This window comes from Bos indicus x Bos taurus, chromosome 5 (assembly GCF_003369695.1).
Source record: "Bos indicus x Bos taurus breed Angus x Brahman F1 hybrid chromosome 5, Bos_hybrid_MaternalHap_v2.0, whole genome shotgun sequence".
NCBI lineage: Eukaryota > Metazoa > Chordata > Mammalia > Artiodactyla > Bovidae > Bos > Bos indicus x Bos taurus.
In genome coordinates, this window is record NC_040080.1 from 22,538,235 (window position 1) to 22,555,512 (window position 17,278).

The 17,278-nt window shown below is 37.5% G+C and overlaps 1 protein-coding gene across 4 annotated transcripts in view; it reads right to left on the minus strand.

Annotated features, from left to right (window-relative positions):
• The window catches only part of LRP6 (LDL receptor related protein 6), a 178,463-nt gene that overhangs the window by 68,484 nt on the left and 92,701 nt on the right, over window positions 1–17,278 (minus strand). For all 4 annotated transcript variants that reach the window (XM_027541366.1, XM_027541364.1, XM_027541365.1 and 1 more), the window contains 4 exons: window positions 11,795–11,991; window positions 9,964–10,095; window positions 6,628–7,024; window positions 5,400–5,571 (listed from right to left, as the gene is read on the minus strand). In XM_027541366.1, the coding sequence (XP_027397167.1) occupies window positions 5,400–5,571; window positions 6,628–7,024; window positions 9,964–10,095; window positions 11,795–11,991 (898 nt within the window). The remainder of the gene's footprint in view (window positions 1–5,399; window positions 5,572–6,627; window positions 7,025–9,963; window positions 10,096–11,794; window positions 11,992–17,278) is intronic.

A 17,278-nucleotide genomic window follows, 5' to 3' on the forward strand; every position in this document is an offset into this window, starting at 1 on the left:
TAATTTTCATACAGAAGCTTAAAGATGTACATAATCGTTAAGATACATCCCAAACAGAAGAAATATAATGGGAGAGCATCATGTTTACAACTCTATGAATACAGGCCCCAAATCCAGGTGTTCTGTTGAGCTAAGGAATCTAACAGTGGAATTTATCAGTATAATGTTGAGAATACACGGGGAAAAAATCTACATATTCACATACATATATACTATGGTAAAGTAGTAGGAATGGGCAAAGATTCAGATTATTTAAGTTCATTATCTTGAACCTTTTTCTAAAACTAGAAGTAAAATAAATTTTACAGATCAGTGTTATAAACTGGCAAAGATTTAAAAGGAAGAACTTGTTGGTACTTGTCATATACTCAGGAGAGCTTTACCTCAACAGATGAGATGATTAACCCAATAATGATTAGATTATTATAATTTCTTAAGGAGCAATTAATCTAAGAAACAAACAATAAGGAAAACCATCATAAATGGTCCTTGTGTGTTTCAACAGACTTTCACAATACTCAGGCTAAAGATGCCAGACAAAGAAATTACTTTAAAAAGAAATCTGAATACTTGGGAAACAAATTTCTTTATAAGAGTACTGATTAAATAGAGGAAGCTGTCATGAGAGGAAAATGTAGCCCTGCAATTTCAGGCTTAAGACTATGAAACAGAACATTCACCAAAGGCCAAGTTTTCAGTACACATCCTACACAATAATACCCTCTTTATTCAAAAGTTCCTTGGTACTCAAGGTTCTAATAATCTCTGTTTCTCTTTCCCAACAGAATTGTGCCAGGCATAACTAGATTTTGGAGAAACTATCTATGGACGCTGTATTCTCTAAAATAGCGAAATTTATAATAAGAGATTTGAAAAAAAATTCTACATGTCTTTGACATAGATCAGAAAAACCTTTATCTCCACTAGCTCTTGCTGCATTTGTCAGCATAAGCTCTGAAATAAAAAGGGGAAAAAAAATAACAAGTATATACTGAGAAAATAAATGATGAGAAAATCTCAGAGATTTTAATACTAAAATCGCTATGACAGTATTATTATTTTCAATAAAACCAGTGATTGAAATCACATTAGTAATGTCAAGTTAAACTGGTATGTAAAAATCATCCTCAAGAAAATACAAGCTAACAGTATATTCTTAATTTTATATAAATATTTTAAACTTATAAATTTTCTCTGATATGTCTTTACTATTGGTAAGCAATACTGCAGGCCAGTAGTGCAACAAATGCTTAATGCTTTTGGCATTAGGTGGATCAAGCAACATGAGAATATTGTTAAGACACAATGTGCTTCTGCCTACTGTAAGGCCTTACAAAACAGAAATTAAGGCTTGTTTAATGTCACCTACCAGAAAAAAGAAACAACCTTTTTGGCTAATGCTTTAGTATTTATTATCAGAAAGTATTTCAGTATTTATTATTCTAACACCTGAGTGGAGGGTAGAGGGGACCCCAGTGCAGACAAGTAAACTAGAAGCCTGTGTGTAAAAGGTGATGAAATGATTTGAGCATAATGAAGAAACATAAACAAGTACCTACAGTTAAGTGGTCCCTATCAGTTCACAAATACGAAAATCAGACATACATTCACAGGAACATTCTTAAAGCACCAGTCAATACGATGATCGTCTTTTTTAAAAAAGAAAGGAAGAAAAAAAAAGACATCATTAGCACTTCACTATACAGCATTGCTCTCTGCGGAAGTTGGTTATAAATCTCAGGTAAACCTATTTATTTTTTCTTGCAACTCTGGACAACAGAAATGAAATCCAAAGCTCCCTATTAATTTTCTCTGGTTTCCCCCAATCCTCAGACTTAGCTCCCCAACATATCCAGCACCTGGTTACATCACCACTTACCAAAAGAAGTGAGTGAGAACCTGATCTAAGTAATCTCCACTGAGGGAGCAGAGAGCATAACTGAATGAACATTTTGAGCTCTTCCCATAAGATCCACGCAAAACACAAGAGCTTACTATGCCTTACAGTGCTACGTGATCATTTACCAAACCCCTATTTTTAATTCCCAAATGTACTGGAAACATACAACCCAGGTAAACTTGAAGTCTTCCAGAAGAGAACAGGGCCACTACCACTGTAATTTACTATTTTCTTATAGTCCCAGGAAAAAGCACCTTTCATTCTTAGGCATGACAGAAGAAGAGGGGAAGCTTTCCAAAGAGAAGGGGACTAGCAAGGAGCACGTGACCTAGACTAGGTCAGATGAGCACTAAGGATAAGTTGATTACTTGCTAGCCAGCAAGTAATCTAAGAAAAGAGAGCATTTTTAAAATTATGTATCTTCCCAAAAGTTTTAGTCGACCTACTATCAAGTAAGACAAGATGAAAAGCTGGGGTCACAGCTGCTCCTATAATCACTACTTATCTCAGAGTAGGAACCTAACAGTTTTTCTTCCTCACTTATGCAAAACTGATTTAGATGGACAGCTGTGCTCTTTCCTTAGTTTGTCATATACCAGCAGTTTTAGATAACAGTATCAGCTCTATTTCCCAGATGCATCTGTAAAAAAAAAAAAAAAAAAAAATTTTTTTTATACTGTAATTGTAATTAAAATTACAAATGCATTGAATGCTCAATTAGGGAAACTTCATCAGAATCTCCAGGGGAAAAAACAAGGGGAGGTCTTTGTGTGTATGATTTGGTAGAAGCAGATGTATCACCAACCCTGAACAATCTGTCAAAAAGAGAACAAAGAACAAATAGCAGTTGTGTTCCAATAAACCTGGAAGAAAGCTGACTGCCAAAGAATTGATGGTTTTGAACTGTGGTGTTGGAGAAGACTCTTGAGAGTCCCTTGGACTGCAAGGAGATCCAACCAGTCCATCCTAAAGGAGATCACTCCTGGGTGTTCACTGGAAGGACTGATGCTGAGGCTGAAACTCCAATACTGTGGCCACCTCATGCGAAAAGCTGACTCATTGGAAAAGACCCTGATGCTGGGAGGGCCTGGGGGCAGGAGGAGAAGGGGACGACAGAGGATGAGATGGTTGGTCGGCATCACTGACTCAACAGACATGAGTTTGAGTAAACTCTGGGAGATGGTGATGAACAGGGAGGCCTGGAGTGCTGCAGTCCATGGGGTTTCACAAAGAGTCTGACACAATTGAACAACTGAACTGAACTGACTGAAACCTGGAAGAAGAGAAGCAGATCTGAAAGGAAAGTTTAAGGATGATGGTACAACTCAAGGAAGAAAAAGGAAGTGAGAAAGCAAATGACATCACATATATTAATACATATACACAGCTCAAGAGGCCAAAATTAACCCTAATTTTTAGACCTACTGCACTTCCCACAAAATAAGAAAATAAATCCTGTAAAATATTCTATATTGTTATATGATATGTATGCATTTTTACTCTTAAACACTGTCATTCAGAACCTCCATAAAGTCCCATTTTTCTACCTGAATCTCTTGACTTCTTGTGATTTCAAATAAATTTCTCTAAATAAAGTGACCTAACATAGCCTAGACAGCATATTCAAAAGCAGACATTACTTTGCCAACAAAGGTCCACCTAGTCAAGGCTATGGTTTTTCCTGTGGTCATGTACGGATGTGAGAGTTGGACTGTAAAGAAGGCTGAGCGCCGAAGAATTGATGCTTTTGAACTGTGGTGTTGGAGAAGACTCTTGAGAGTCCCTTGGACTGCAAGGAAATCCAACCAGTCCATCCTGAAGGAGATCAGCCCTGGGATTTCTTTGGAAGGAATGATGCTAAAGCTGAAACTCCAGTACTTTGGCCACCTCATGCGAAGAGTTGACTCAATGGGAAAGACTCTGATGCTGGGAGGGATTGGGGGCAGGAGGAGAAGGGGATGACAGAGGATGAGATGGCTGGATGGCATCACTGACTCGATGGACGTGAGTCTGAGTGAACTCCGGGAGTTGGTGATGGACAGGGAGGCCTGGCATGCTGTGATTCATGGGGTCGCAAAGAGTCAGACACGACTGAGCGACTGAACTGAACTGAACTGAAACAGTCATAATAAGCTAAGAAAGATAAGATCAAATAGGGAATTTTTAAAATCCCTATGAAATAAAAAATCACGTTCTCTTCTCTGATGTAAACTATGTGCTCCTGCCTTATGTACACACAGTCCTCTGGGACACATGGGCCAAAACTGTTTTTCTAAGAGTAGTAACACATATACACTCATGGAGAGTCCAGGGTGGATCAACAATTCGCAATTCGTGAACTGGAGGGGAATGGTGTATAATCTGTACCCCAATGATGCTCATGGCCTGTCTGAAAAGTAAACTCACAACCTCTGTCTCAGCAGCACTGCACTCCAGCTGCTAAAAATTTCAACACTAACATGGATTTAGAGGGGGTGAGGGCAGTGAAACACTAACAACAGGGAAGACATTTGTATAGTCAAGTCTTTGTGAAGTTTTCTATTAATGGAAACCAGCTGCAAGAGCAGAAGATGGTTTTCAAGACTTAAGCCCAGTGGAATGGGTTTTTTTTCCTATTCCAAGATTCCAACCTGAAACGAAGGCCCTTTATCTCATTATTCCCTGAGAGTCCCTGTCACTCCCAAGAATTACCTTTCTAAAGTAACTGCTCTATAGCCCAAATTATCTATTACGAGATGCGTGCCGTGGCTTTGAAGAGCCATTCAAACCTACACCTTATATGAAATCATGTGTTCTCCAAAGAAACACTGTGATCAAAACTCTGTTTTAAGTATGTGACCCACAAGACCTCTAGCAGAGCCCAATTTAAAGTTGTAGAATTCAGACTTCACATTCATTATCAGGGATTTTCACCCTTTACAAAACAAAGTAATAAAATACTCACATATAGTGGCTGTTTCCACCATAATTCTATTCTGACTGCCCCAACGTAGTTCTATGATTTGTTAAATATTTTCCCTCAAGCCGTGGCTAATTAATTTTTCTCCCACATAGCTCATAAATCAATTTAAAAACAGTTTGCATGTAACCATCTTAATAGTTAATATATACCACAAACTTCCCCAACACCAACAAAGAGTATGCTTTGTTTTCCTGACAATGACTACCAGCTCTTCCAGTATCAAGCCTATTTAACATCTGATTTGCGCAAACTACCCCTAGGAAATTCAGGCAGTGGTTTTACCCATAATGAGAAAAATCATTCACATAAGCTTTTTAGACTAGAAATAGATGAACACCTATTTCTCATGTAAATTTAACTCAGAAATCTTCTGGTGAGTTGGAAGAAAAGATGTTAATTCCTATAATCCTAAAGGTTGATTAAAATATAAGACACCTCTGGCAACCCAGTGAAGAGACAAGAATATCTGCATCAGATCACCATCAACTCAAAAACCCTTATAAAAGTGGTTTTAAAGTGAAAAAGCAAGAAACAAACCTCAATTTTGTCTGTTTTGGCATCTCCCCAGTATATTTTGCCTTCATCATAATCCAAGGCTAAACCATTTGGCCAACCAAGAGAAGTGTTAACCAACACTACTCGATCAGAACCATCCAAAGCTGCTCGCTCAATTTTCGGGATTTCTCCCCAGTCAGTCCAATACATGTACCTACAGAAGTATACAGAGTATGAGCTAAAAACGGACAATAAACTGTAAATTTCAGATATCCTGAAGGTGAGATCCAACCCTTTTGTACACTGGTTACCAGTTAACATCTACAGAAGGAAAAACAAGATTTAAAACATACAAAGAGTCTGTTTAAGACATTTATAATTGCAGTGTATAAGCTTGTAAAAAATTTTTTCAGATCAAACAGTGTTTTCTAGGACTGATAATGAAAAATGCCTTCCAATAATGAGATTCTATGTTTAGGTTTTTTTGTGTTCCTTACCAGGAACAATCTTCTCTCTCTTGCTAGCTTATTATCTCTGACAAAAAAAAAGGTTATCCCAGTAGTAATATTCAGATGGAAAACCAATTTCCCCAAATAACTAACTCTTCTCGTAGCACTGATTCTTGTGGCTCCTGAAAGTTTAAGGGGCTCAAAGGCATTGGCATGCACTGAAGTGTAATAATCTGTCATTATGTTCACCCTCAGGATGAATCTCACATTAACAAATAACGTTGATGAGTATGTAGAAAGCTGTGTTTCCATGGATCATGGTCAGGGTGTAATAGCCAAAAAAAAAAAAAGGAAGACAGACCAGGCGTATAGCTGCACATCCTGACCAAGTTTTAGAAATCAGGCCATTCATATATTTAGGGACATTTAAAAAGAAACATATTCTTTACCAAATCATCCTAGAAGTACTGAAAATGAGATGAAATTAAATTTTCTAGAGGAAGAGAAAGAGTTCTGAAAACAATTTCTCTCCATATTTTTCATGGTCATGATACAACCTTGGCAAAATCTGCAGCCAACACCCAAAGTCAGCAAGTATGGACTTAATTTAGAAAGAAAACGTATTAAAAACATTCAGGGGAAAAAACTAGCAATTCATTAACTTGAGGTTTTATTCCAATCACTGTATTCTAAAAATGCACAGTCATTAAAGAACTATTTATTGGAAAGCAACATATACTTCATGTTGTTTTTGTCAATGTTTTGGGTACCTGCGGAAAGAGAAACCCCTGGCAAAATTTTCTGTCAGTAGAGCCTCTTACCCAACCATGGGATCTAGCACAATAGCCCGGGGTTCCTCTAAGTCCTCTGAAATCAAGATCTTCCTCATGGTCCCGTTGAGCCTTGTCACTTCTATCCGATCAGTGCCAGTGTCTGTCCAATAAAGATTTCGGGCAACCCAATCAACAGCAATACCATCAGGATGGGCAATTTGGGCAGTGACCACAAACTGACTGCCAGATCCATCTATGAAGGAGCGGCGTATGGCCCTCACTTCATCATCAGTCCAGTAGATATAGCCTTCCACGGGATCATAATCTATGGCAATGGCATGGCGGATGTCTTCTAACTGTAGAACAATGTCAGTGAAATCTGGTGTATCCAAAGAAATGCGTCTCAAGTCTGTCCTTCGGGCTAGAAGCAGTAATTCAGTGGCACCTAGAACAACAAAGGGAAAAACAATGAAGAAAAAATGGAAACCCACAGGCCAAATTTAATCTCTAAATAAAGAATGCAGAACTTTTTCAGGAACTGAAAAGCAGTGAGTATAAAAGGATACTAGGGTCTATTTTGGGTAGAATAGAAAGTAATGCAGTAAAACAGGAAGAGCTGGACTAAGAGGTCATGCTCTGTAATGGCTGAACTCTCCAAAACAACGTCTGATTCTCTCTCTGGCTTCATTCATTACATAGCCCCTGGAATTAAGAACAGCCACTTAAAGGTCAAATGAATATAACTAAGTAATGACTAAGAAGCTAAGTAGCTAAATATTAGAGGAAGTATAGGATATATGTCCTTTGTTCAAGAAAGATGTTTAAAAAGGTAAGGAATCCAGGACAAGGATCTTTTGTTATTAATGAGAATGTTCTAAAATTGGATGGATTGTGATGATTGCACAACTCTGTAAATTGACTAAAAATCACTGAATTATACACTTGAAAAGGCTGAATTTTATGATATGTAAATAACCTCAGTAAAGTTGTTTTAACAAAAAGAACTATAGGGCAATGTCTGACAGAACTAAGGACAAAAGAGGCTATGGAGGAGCAAACAGTAGCAGAAGAGAGAGGGAATGTGAGGGGAGGTAACCAAATAAATGTGACCCAGTGGTTCAAGGTGAGACCTGTGCGTTTAACAGAACTGATTCAAGCAGTTATACAAAGTCAGGCAAAACACCTCATCTCTCTAAGCCTGATATCTTCATCGGTATCTCATAGGGTTGCTGAGAGACTTAGAGGAAATAAATATAAAACTCAAAAATGTACCAAATACAAAAGTACTCAATAAATACTAGCTAATACATTATTTTCTAATAAACTCTTTAATTTTTATTTCACTGAGTTTTTAAAAACAGATTTATTTATGAAGTGTTTTAAAACCAAAGCAGCAATCAATAAAAATACAGCTCAGAATGAGAACATTACCTCAATCTTGTTTGTTTTGATTTTAAATGCTCAAGTCAACCACTAGCAAAAAATCATCTAACATTATATAAAAGCTAACAAAAAGACAGCAAGCAAGTTGACATCTGGAAAACGATTCCCAAACAAAGAAATGAGTCTGAAAGAAAATACTGATATTAAACTTCAAGCATTAATCTGGAATTATAGTAGAAAAAATTAAGGAGAGAAGAAGCTCTCAGCATCAGCTTTTTGACTCATGGATTAATTATAAATAAACCCTACCTTGGAGAGAATATAGCCCTAAATGCCACAGTGGACACCAAGTAGGAATAACTTTATAAAATTCACTGCCTCCGCTAACTACCAAAAGGAGCCAGCCATAAACTCTTCAAACAAAGAAGTCTTAGAAAGTGAAGCTGTTAATTTGGCAAGGGGATCAAAACAAAATAGTTAACTTAAGGCTGCTGCTGCTGCTAAGTCGCTTCAGTCGTGTCCGACTCTGTGCGACCCCATAGACAGCAGCCCACCAGGCTCCCCCATCCCTGGGATTCTCCAAGCAAGAACACTGGAGTGGGTTGCCATTTCCTTCTCCAATGCATGAAAGTGAAAAGTCAAAGTGAAGTCGTGTCTGACTCTTAGCGACCCCATGGATTGCAGCCCACCAGGCTCCTCTGTCCATGGGATTTTCCAGGAAAGAGTACTGGAGTAGGGTGCCATTGCCTTCTCCAAACTTAAGGCTACTACATGCCAAATGTATATCTGAAATTAAGATGCTCATTAAACAGGTACATTTGCACTGCTCTAAGGCTGTAAACAGACCACTATGGCTAAAATAAATCCACTATTTTAAAGTCTACATTTTTTAACAAAAAAGCAACATTACATAAACCTTTTGTTTTAAATTGAAACCAAATTATTGTTTGCCATGGAAACGTGTCACAAGAATCAGCCAGTTTCACCTCTGACCAGGAGGATAATTTATCAATGCCAAGTCATGACAAATACCCTGTATACCAACTCAATCCCATCTCTCTGATTCCCTGATCCCCTTGCCAGAAACTCTACTGCTGCTGCTGCTAAGTCGCTTCAGTCGTGTCCGACCCTGTGCGACCCCATAGATGGAAGCCCATGTCCCTGGGATTCTCCAGGCAAGGAACTCTAACCGACTCCTAAATAAAGGCTTCTACTTTTCAGAGTTAGATAAAGAAGCCACTGCTACATACAATTTTCTTACCAGGTCTTGTGGCTAGAGAACCAGATGGTGGTCCATAGGGTTAAGAATGAAGAACAACATTCTCTTTAAGAAGAAAAAGAGAACTGGCATTCTCCCAAACCAGAAGGACCTTGAAATGTCCTAAATCAGAACATTTCTCCAACATGCCCTCTCTACAGGGAACTGAGAGCAAGGAGAAGAGGCAGTGTGGTGGTTAAGTACAGCAACAGGCTGCTTTGAGCAGAACAATAATGAATTCTTTTCTTCTTCTGAAGGTACTTCTCTATTGTTAAAAGGCAATTAAAAATATCATTCAATCATTTTTCAGAAAATGTATCTATCCCATGATAGTCTTTATAATTAAAAGTTGTATAATATACATCTTTTCCTTGCAAAGGTTATTTACAAATGTTACTTGTTAAAAATATATTCTTTATGAGAATATTCATTTCCACAAGAAGCAACTGTGATATTCATGACTGAGATCTAACAAAGAAGAGAAATGGCACCTATTTTTTCCCCCAAAAATTGCATGTTAAAAATTCAGCTAAAATACTAAAATAATTTATAAAACAACATTCAAGAGATGCCATAAAATGCAAAACACTCCTATTACATAGGCAACTGTGAAGACTGAGGGATTAAGTGACTAGTCTCCCAAAGCACTGTAACTTACAGAGCTTATTATAGAGAAATAAAATAACCATATAGAATCCCAACTGCTATCTAAAATTCTTCCTTCTTGGCAACCAACTTCTTACCATCTTTGCAGGTTTTTCCGTTCTCCAGGAGTGTGACCCCAGTTGGGCAAGCACACTGATAAAAAGGCTTGACTGGAGACATCAAACACAAGTGGGAACAACCACCATTATCAATTCCACATGGATTTGTAGCTGTCAAATATAAATCACACTGATTAATACCAATGATTATGGATGACCTCCCCCACTCTAGGTACACAAAGGTTAACGACCATAACATAAGCACCTCTGATAAACCAAATTATTACCAAATGTCATCTGGGTGCTTGACGACCAGACCATCTGCAAGGAAGGGAATTAAACAGTGAAAAATCTACTTAGCATTCTGTATCCAAAGAGGAATACACAAGAAGTAAAGCAGGCTGTCCCTGCCCCAAAAGAGCTTGCAATCTAGCCAGTAAGCCAAAATTCATGAACAGTAATAATGGAAAATACTACACAACAACGAAATTGAGATCTTGCACATTCAGACTGTAAGTAAGTATAGAGTCAATGGGAAATAAAGCACTAACAGATTGGAGAACTGAAGAAAAGCTTCATAGTAGATACAGGCATGGCAGAAGCCTTGAAAGACAGGAAGGACAGACAGGAGGACATTTAAGTGTGGTAAAACCACACGAATGAAAGCTTGGAGGCTGTACACTGTGTGAAATAGGAAGGTGATCAGAGTAACTGAAGTTAAGATTTGACTAACAACAATAAAAGCTGAATGAGCACAGAGAAGGGAATGTCTGTGGTGGAGGCACGGAGAGTCAAGAAAAGCCACACTGTGGAAAAGATTTACATGGAAAAGGTAAGCATTATGGATTTTAAAAGGGGAAACTTAGAACCAGAGATTAATTAGAAAATCTGAAGAAACAATAGAAAAGGATGAATTTAAACAATATTCAGAGAAAAATCAACATGGAAACAAAAAATATGAAAAAGGCAGTATCACAGATAATTGCAAATTCTCAAACAAGTAAAACATAAAGGATCAACAGTGCCATTAAAAAGCCAACAATGAGAATAAGACATTTATACAAGTGACTAACATTCTTTTTTTTTTTTTTTACAAAAGAGTAACACAAACATTTTAAAACATTTTTATGAACTCATGATCACTGGATTCCAATATGACACATTCAATATTTGACTATCTCCCCTTAAATGGAAAGAGCTAATACAAAGTAATGCATAATCCAAAAGCCCTGCATTTTTGGCTCTGGAATACAATCTGAAATACACTCAGACACGTCAGACATTTATTTACACACAAGTGCCAAACACTTAACATTCTCTTGCAAGAAACTGTTGTCAGCAGTCACAGTCCAAATCATTATAAAGGGTGACCAGAAACAGAAGAAAAAGGAGGGGGAGATATACACAGAAAAGGGATAAGCAAGTACTTTACTGAAGCAACCTGAGGTACTTAAATGAACCAGTTACATTAATAATTACATTAATTAATAATTAAGAGGTTTCCATTCAAGGAAAGTGTCTGTTTCTAAACATACAATGGACGAAATCACTCATTAGTGAGAAATAATATGAATACAAAATGTATTTGCACAGAATCTTAATACATGAGCTATCTCAATTTTTTTTTTCCTCTCTCTTCTTTACCTTCATAACCCCAGACTAAAACAAAGGGCTGAGGTGGTCTGCAGCGATAGATACTAAGCTACAAATGGTTTAGACTATTGTCTACCTTGAATTTTGACATTTTCCCAATTTTTTATTCCTTCCCACTCTGAATACATCCTCTCTCCTCTTGCCCCCTCACTAAAGCCAGACATCAGAGGGCTACAAAGCTATTCCAACTTGCAATTTAAAAATCAAGATCACTTACCATTTGGCTGCCTCTGTTGGCTGAAGACATGTATATCCATGGGAGAGAAGATGTTAGAATGGATTTCACGCAGACCCTCGCCAGTGTACTTGTTGCAAGCCAAAATGGAATGTGTATTCCAGTCAGTCCAGTACAATGTGTCCTCAAATAACGTCAGGGCAAAAGGATGTGGAAGGGAACCTTTAACCACCGCCTGCCTAGTAACCCAAAAAGAAAAGCGCAAACATTTCTAAATTTTCTTTTTTAATCTAAACTTTATTGCTCCCACTGAAATGGTCTTGTAGTCCACATTAACACATACAAATCCTGGATAACATGTACCTTAAGGTCAAATATACCTATGAAAAATAGTCACAGAGTAAATTCAAATTTATTTGAGTTCATGGTGTGCAAATTCCCCAATCAAGAACGGTTTCTAGCTTGGCACCGGGCGCCAGGCGCACTGCAAGCAGACGAGTGAGAGCTAACGTACCAACACTGCTGTCGGTTCCCATCTCTCACCCTCCCACATGATTCATGTCATCAGAAGGAGGAAGGCCAGCAACATGAAAAATCCCAGGGTTTGAAGAAGTCACTGGGAAGTAGTTTTAATTAGCAGTAAGTTTCTCCCTTCTTGATGTGGAAGAACAAATAATCTGAGCCTATTTCTTCGGTCACTTTTTATGGCTTTCATAAGTGAAGAGTAAAAACATGCACATGAGGCTAGAAAGGCATTCTGGGAGAGTTCTCTCTGCAAAGCCCAGATTAGCTGCAGCAAATGATCATCTTAGCTGGCTTTCTGCTGTATGGTTACTTCATCCCCACAAGCCAAGGGGCAAAGAGGAAGCCCAACCACTGGCTGAATGTGTTCAAGAGACAAAGCAGATCCCCAAATTCATAAGCAATCCTAACTATATGGAAGGAGAGGTAGACAGCCTGACCAGTACTCAAGACACAGAACTGTGCAGTCTCACGGAGAGTTATGTAAATAAGAAAATTCTTGAATAATGAATAAATCACATTTAAGCCACAGTAATAAATTAAGAAAATAAATGCTTTGATATTTTCGTAATACCAAATCTTAATATTTTCATAAATCACTCAACGAGGAGAGAAAGAGGAAAATGTAAGCAATTAAAGAGAAATAAAGGATAACACACTCAAAGACAATCCAACTTTTCGGTCCGTAAGGTTATCTGATGATTTCTAATACCTAACAGACCACCTATACTAAATTAAAGAGCAGTAAGATCATTTTCATCTAAGCAGAATTACACGGAATGATTCTAGCCTAAAGTGTTTAAAATTTGAGCCAGATTTTTCAATAACTGAATTCAAGATTAGAATGACTAGTTTCACAAACTTTCTATTTTAAAACCTCACAACTATGCCACCCATCACCACAATTTTCTCCTCTCACTTTTCTTAACTCTCACTTCCCTAGCATATTACTTTCTCTCTCATTTCCCAATAACAACTGTCACAATGTCACGATGTCTACTTCTGAAGTGGACTTTCTTTCACTTTTTAAATGAACAGCTTTATAACATTTACGATTGTTACTATGTGAGTGATACCATAGTTCAAGTTCAAATTTAAATAGGCTTGCACCCCACTCCAGTACTCTTGCCTGGAAAATCCCATGGACGGAGGAGCCTAGTAGGCTGCAGTCCATGGGGTCGCTAAGAGTCAGACAGGACTGAGTGACTTCACTTTGACTTTTCACTTTCATGCATTGGAGAAGGAAATGGCAACCCACTCCAGTGTTCTTGCCTGGAGAATCCCAGGGACGGGGAAGCCTGGTGGGCTGCCATCTACGGGGTCGCACAGAGTCGGACACGACTAAAGTGACTTAGCAGCAGCAGCATATTTTACACTTAAGTATCCCAAAATTCATTATGGTAAAACATAAACAGCTGCCAAGAAAGTAAAGTAACATGATTGAGAAATATAAGTAATACTAAAGATGAAATTACTTAGGCTTTCATTAGACATCTTAAAGTATTAGAAATTACATTATCAGTTCTTTGAAAGACTTTGGGGAGGAAAAAAAGTCTAAGTCCTTTGTATATTATTAAATAAAAAGTTAAAATTCACTCTAATAAGCTTAACACAGAAGAATTAACAGATAGCAATAGCCAAAATCCCTCTCTAAAAGATATACGCATTTTACAACCTGACTGAAAGCATTGATGTACTGATAAGAAATGAGCCTGGCGTGCTGCAGTCTGCTGAGTTGTAAAGAGTTGGACTTGACCTGGCAGCCGAACAACAAGAAATGAGACAGAACTGAGTTCAAATGTCCCCCTGCAATTACAATAACTTATTTCCACAAATTCTGTTTTCCTCACCTGTTATTAAAAGATGATAATCTAACCTGAGTTACTGTGAAGATTAAATCATAATATATGAAAAAGCATTTAGGCATTATGCTTGGTACTTAATAAACATTTCATAAATGGCTCCTCAACTTTAGGATGTCTGTTTTCAGTATTTTAGTATTTCTGATTCAGGGATAATATTTTACAAGTTTAGTAAACATTTCATGTGCTAGTCAATAAAAAGCTTACTAGAGTCAAGTAAATACTAGACTTTGGCTTATTTATATTCCCAGGATCTCACACAATACAGTATGTATGAATTAGTTAGATTCATTAGTATTATTACATACTCAGTGAATGCCTGATAAAATGAAACATTTTAAATGAAATATGAAATTAACAAAAAGCACAGCTAAGATGGCTATCACTCATTGTCATATTCTTTGGTAATTTGTCTAGCCAATGGTGATCTGTTCCTCAAAGTACAGATTAGTGTACACTGTCTTCACCTGTCTTCTCTCTGGTTGGGACTACTCCCCTGGAAACTCAAGTGAAAAGAAGGAGTTGATCATGGATAGTGAGAACAAATGTGGCAGGCAAGATTGAAGCCCAGTTCTTCAGTAGTATGCCTCAACTATAACAGGAATTAAAAAGTGGATCACTACAATGGGTACCAAAAGAAAGAAACCAAAACCCCAAGTGATGTTATGCTTTAGTGCTGGCAACCTCTAAGCATCACCTCCTCCACCTGCCCATCATTTTCTTACGAGCTCATTCTCGCCAGTATCCCAAGTACAGGTGTGCACTTGCTGTCTATTTCAGATTCTACGGCTGACAGGTGCCTCTTTCAAATTCTGCACCAACCAGACTTACCCTTTATAAAACACCTGTGCACTTGTATTCACTTTCTGTTTCTGGACCTCCTCCCAGAAAGTTGTCCTCTGCCCCTGACTCAGAACTCCCCATCTGTGTAGGAAACAAATCTACTTAATCACATCAAAGTACTACTATGATAAATTCTGACATCTGAACCTAACCTTAGAAGAGTTTCTCCACATCACAGTGAGGTTTTCTTAACACCTAAAAATATGACAACAGTGGTAGCAGTATACAGTGTTTGAAAAAAATCTCTACAAGTCTTTCACAGGAAAACAGAACAACTAGGAAGGAAAATCAAAACCTCATGGACAACACTTACAACCAAGACAGGTAAGAAGGTATTACTTCAAAACCCTAGACACAGAAAGGAAAACTACCAACAGCTGTAAGATCTGATTAGCATCAGCACTTCTGCAGGAGGAATCAGAAGGAAAAAAATAGGGCATTTGGCAGATCCAGGCCCAGGAGAACACACAACAGATAGCAATGGAAAGCTTCACAAACCAATCTGAGAGCAGCAGCTGACAAGGAATGGTTCTGGCCACTTGGAGAGTGAGTGAATACAAAGACTGGATGGATGGTACGGAAGGGACTGGCATACTAACAAGGAACTCTCTCACTGGCCCAACAGAGCTCCCTTCCAGACAAAGGCCCAATCCGACCTACAGGGAACAGAAAGAAAGTGAGGATGACAGTGCAAGAGAAATAATGGAAAATAAGGTGCAGAAAAAACTGGCAGAAGGAAACAGAGCTAGGAGTTTGCACAAGCAAGCTGCCAACTTTTCAAACACACACACTCAAGACTTCTGTAAAGTGAATGAAGTTATGATAAACTCTGCCTTCTTCAACAAGTTCCAGAAAAACAATTTCATGTGAAAATATAAAAATATATTAAGATCAAGCCCCATTTTAAAAGTTAGTTTTAAAGGCACTTCCCTGGAGGCCCAGTGGTTAAGACTCTGTACATCCAATGGAGGGGGCACAGGTTCAATCCCTGGTCAGGGAACTGACATCCCACAGGCCACAGATGTGGCCAAAGAAATAAAAAGTTAATATTAAAAACAAAAAAGAATAAAGAAAATAACATCCCTAAGGACAATACAAATATGCCAGAAAAACTGGCTCTAGAGCAAATAGTTCACAACCTATTACAAAATACTTTAAATGCTTTAAAGTAGTATACTAGTGATAAAAGAACAACAAAAATTTAAAATTTAAAACCTCAAACTGAGGTGAAAGAACTAACGAAAGTGTCAGAAGTCACTTCAATGAATTATCAACTAGAAATAACACAAGAGTGAATAAACAGAACCGATAAGGAAATAGAAACAGCTGGTGAAAATAAAGAATTTTTTCTTTTTTCGTGATTTTTTTCTGTTTTATTAAGAAATAATTAACATACTGGGTTGACTAAAAAGTTCATTTGGGTTTTTCTGCAAGATGTTAAAGAAAACATCTTACGTATTATTATACATATTGTGTGTGTGTGCATATATGTATATAAAAGGCAAAGGGTGTTAAACTGGGTAAAACTAAACAAGATTCAACTGTATGCTGTCTACAAGAGGCACACATACCCAAAGACCCAAATTTACTGAAAGCCAACAGTAACCATAAGTGAGATGAAGTGGTCTATCAGACAAAACATACTTTCAGACAAAAAAATATTACTAGAGATAAAGCAGCACGTTTTATAATGGCAGTCAAATCATCAAGAAGATATAGCGATTATAAACATACACAAGTAAAAACAGCCCCAAACAAAGCAAAACCTGACAGAACTGAAGGAAAAAACAAAACAGTAACAGTCTGAGATCTCAAAATCCTATTCTCATTAATAGGTAGGACAACTAGACAGAAAATCATCAAGGATATGGAACTCTGAATATTAGGACAAGTATCAATTAATTTTAAAAGACTGAAATCATACAAAGTATATTCTCTAAGATCCTGTTCAATGGCCAAAAAAAAAAAAAAAAAATCACTGCTTTCCCCCAAAGGTCAGGAACAAAGCAAGAATGTCTTCTATTCAGCAGAGGGTCTAGTGAGTATTATGAAATAAGACTAAAGGCAACCAGATGGGAAGGGAAGAAATAAAACTGTCATTATTCACAGATGACATGATTCTGTATGCAGAGAACACTGAAGAATTTAAAAGAAAAAAAAGCCTCAGACGTACTTAATTCGACAAGGTTACAGCATACAAGATTAATATATAGAAATAAATTTCTACAGACTAGCAGTGAAAAATACAAAAAGTGATACAGCCAACTAATATTTAGCAAGGGAACCAAGAACAGCCAAT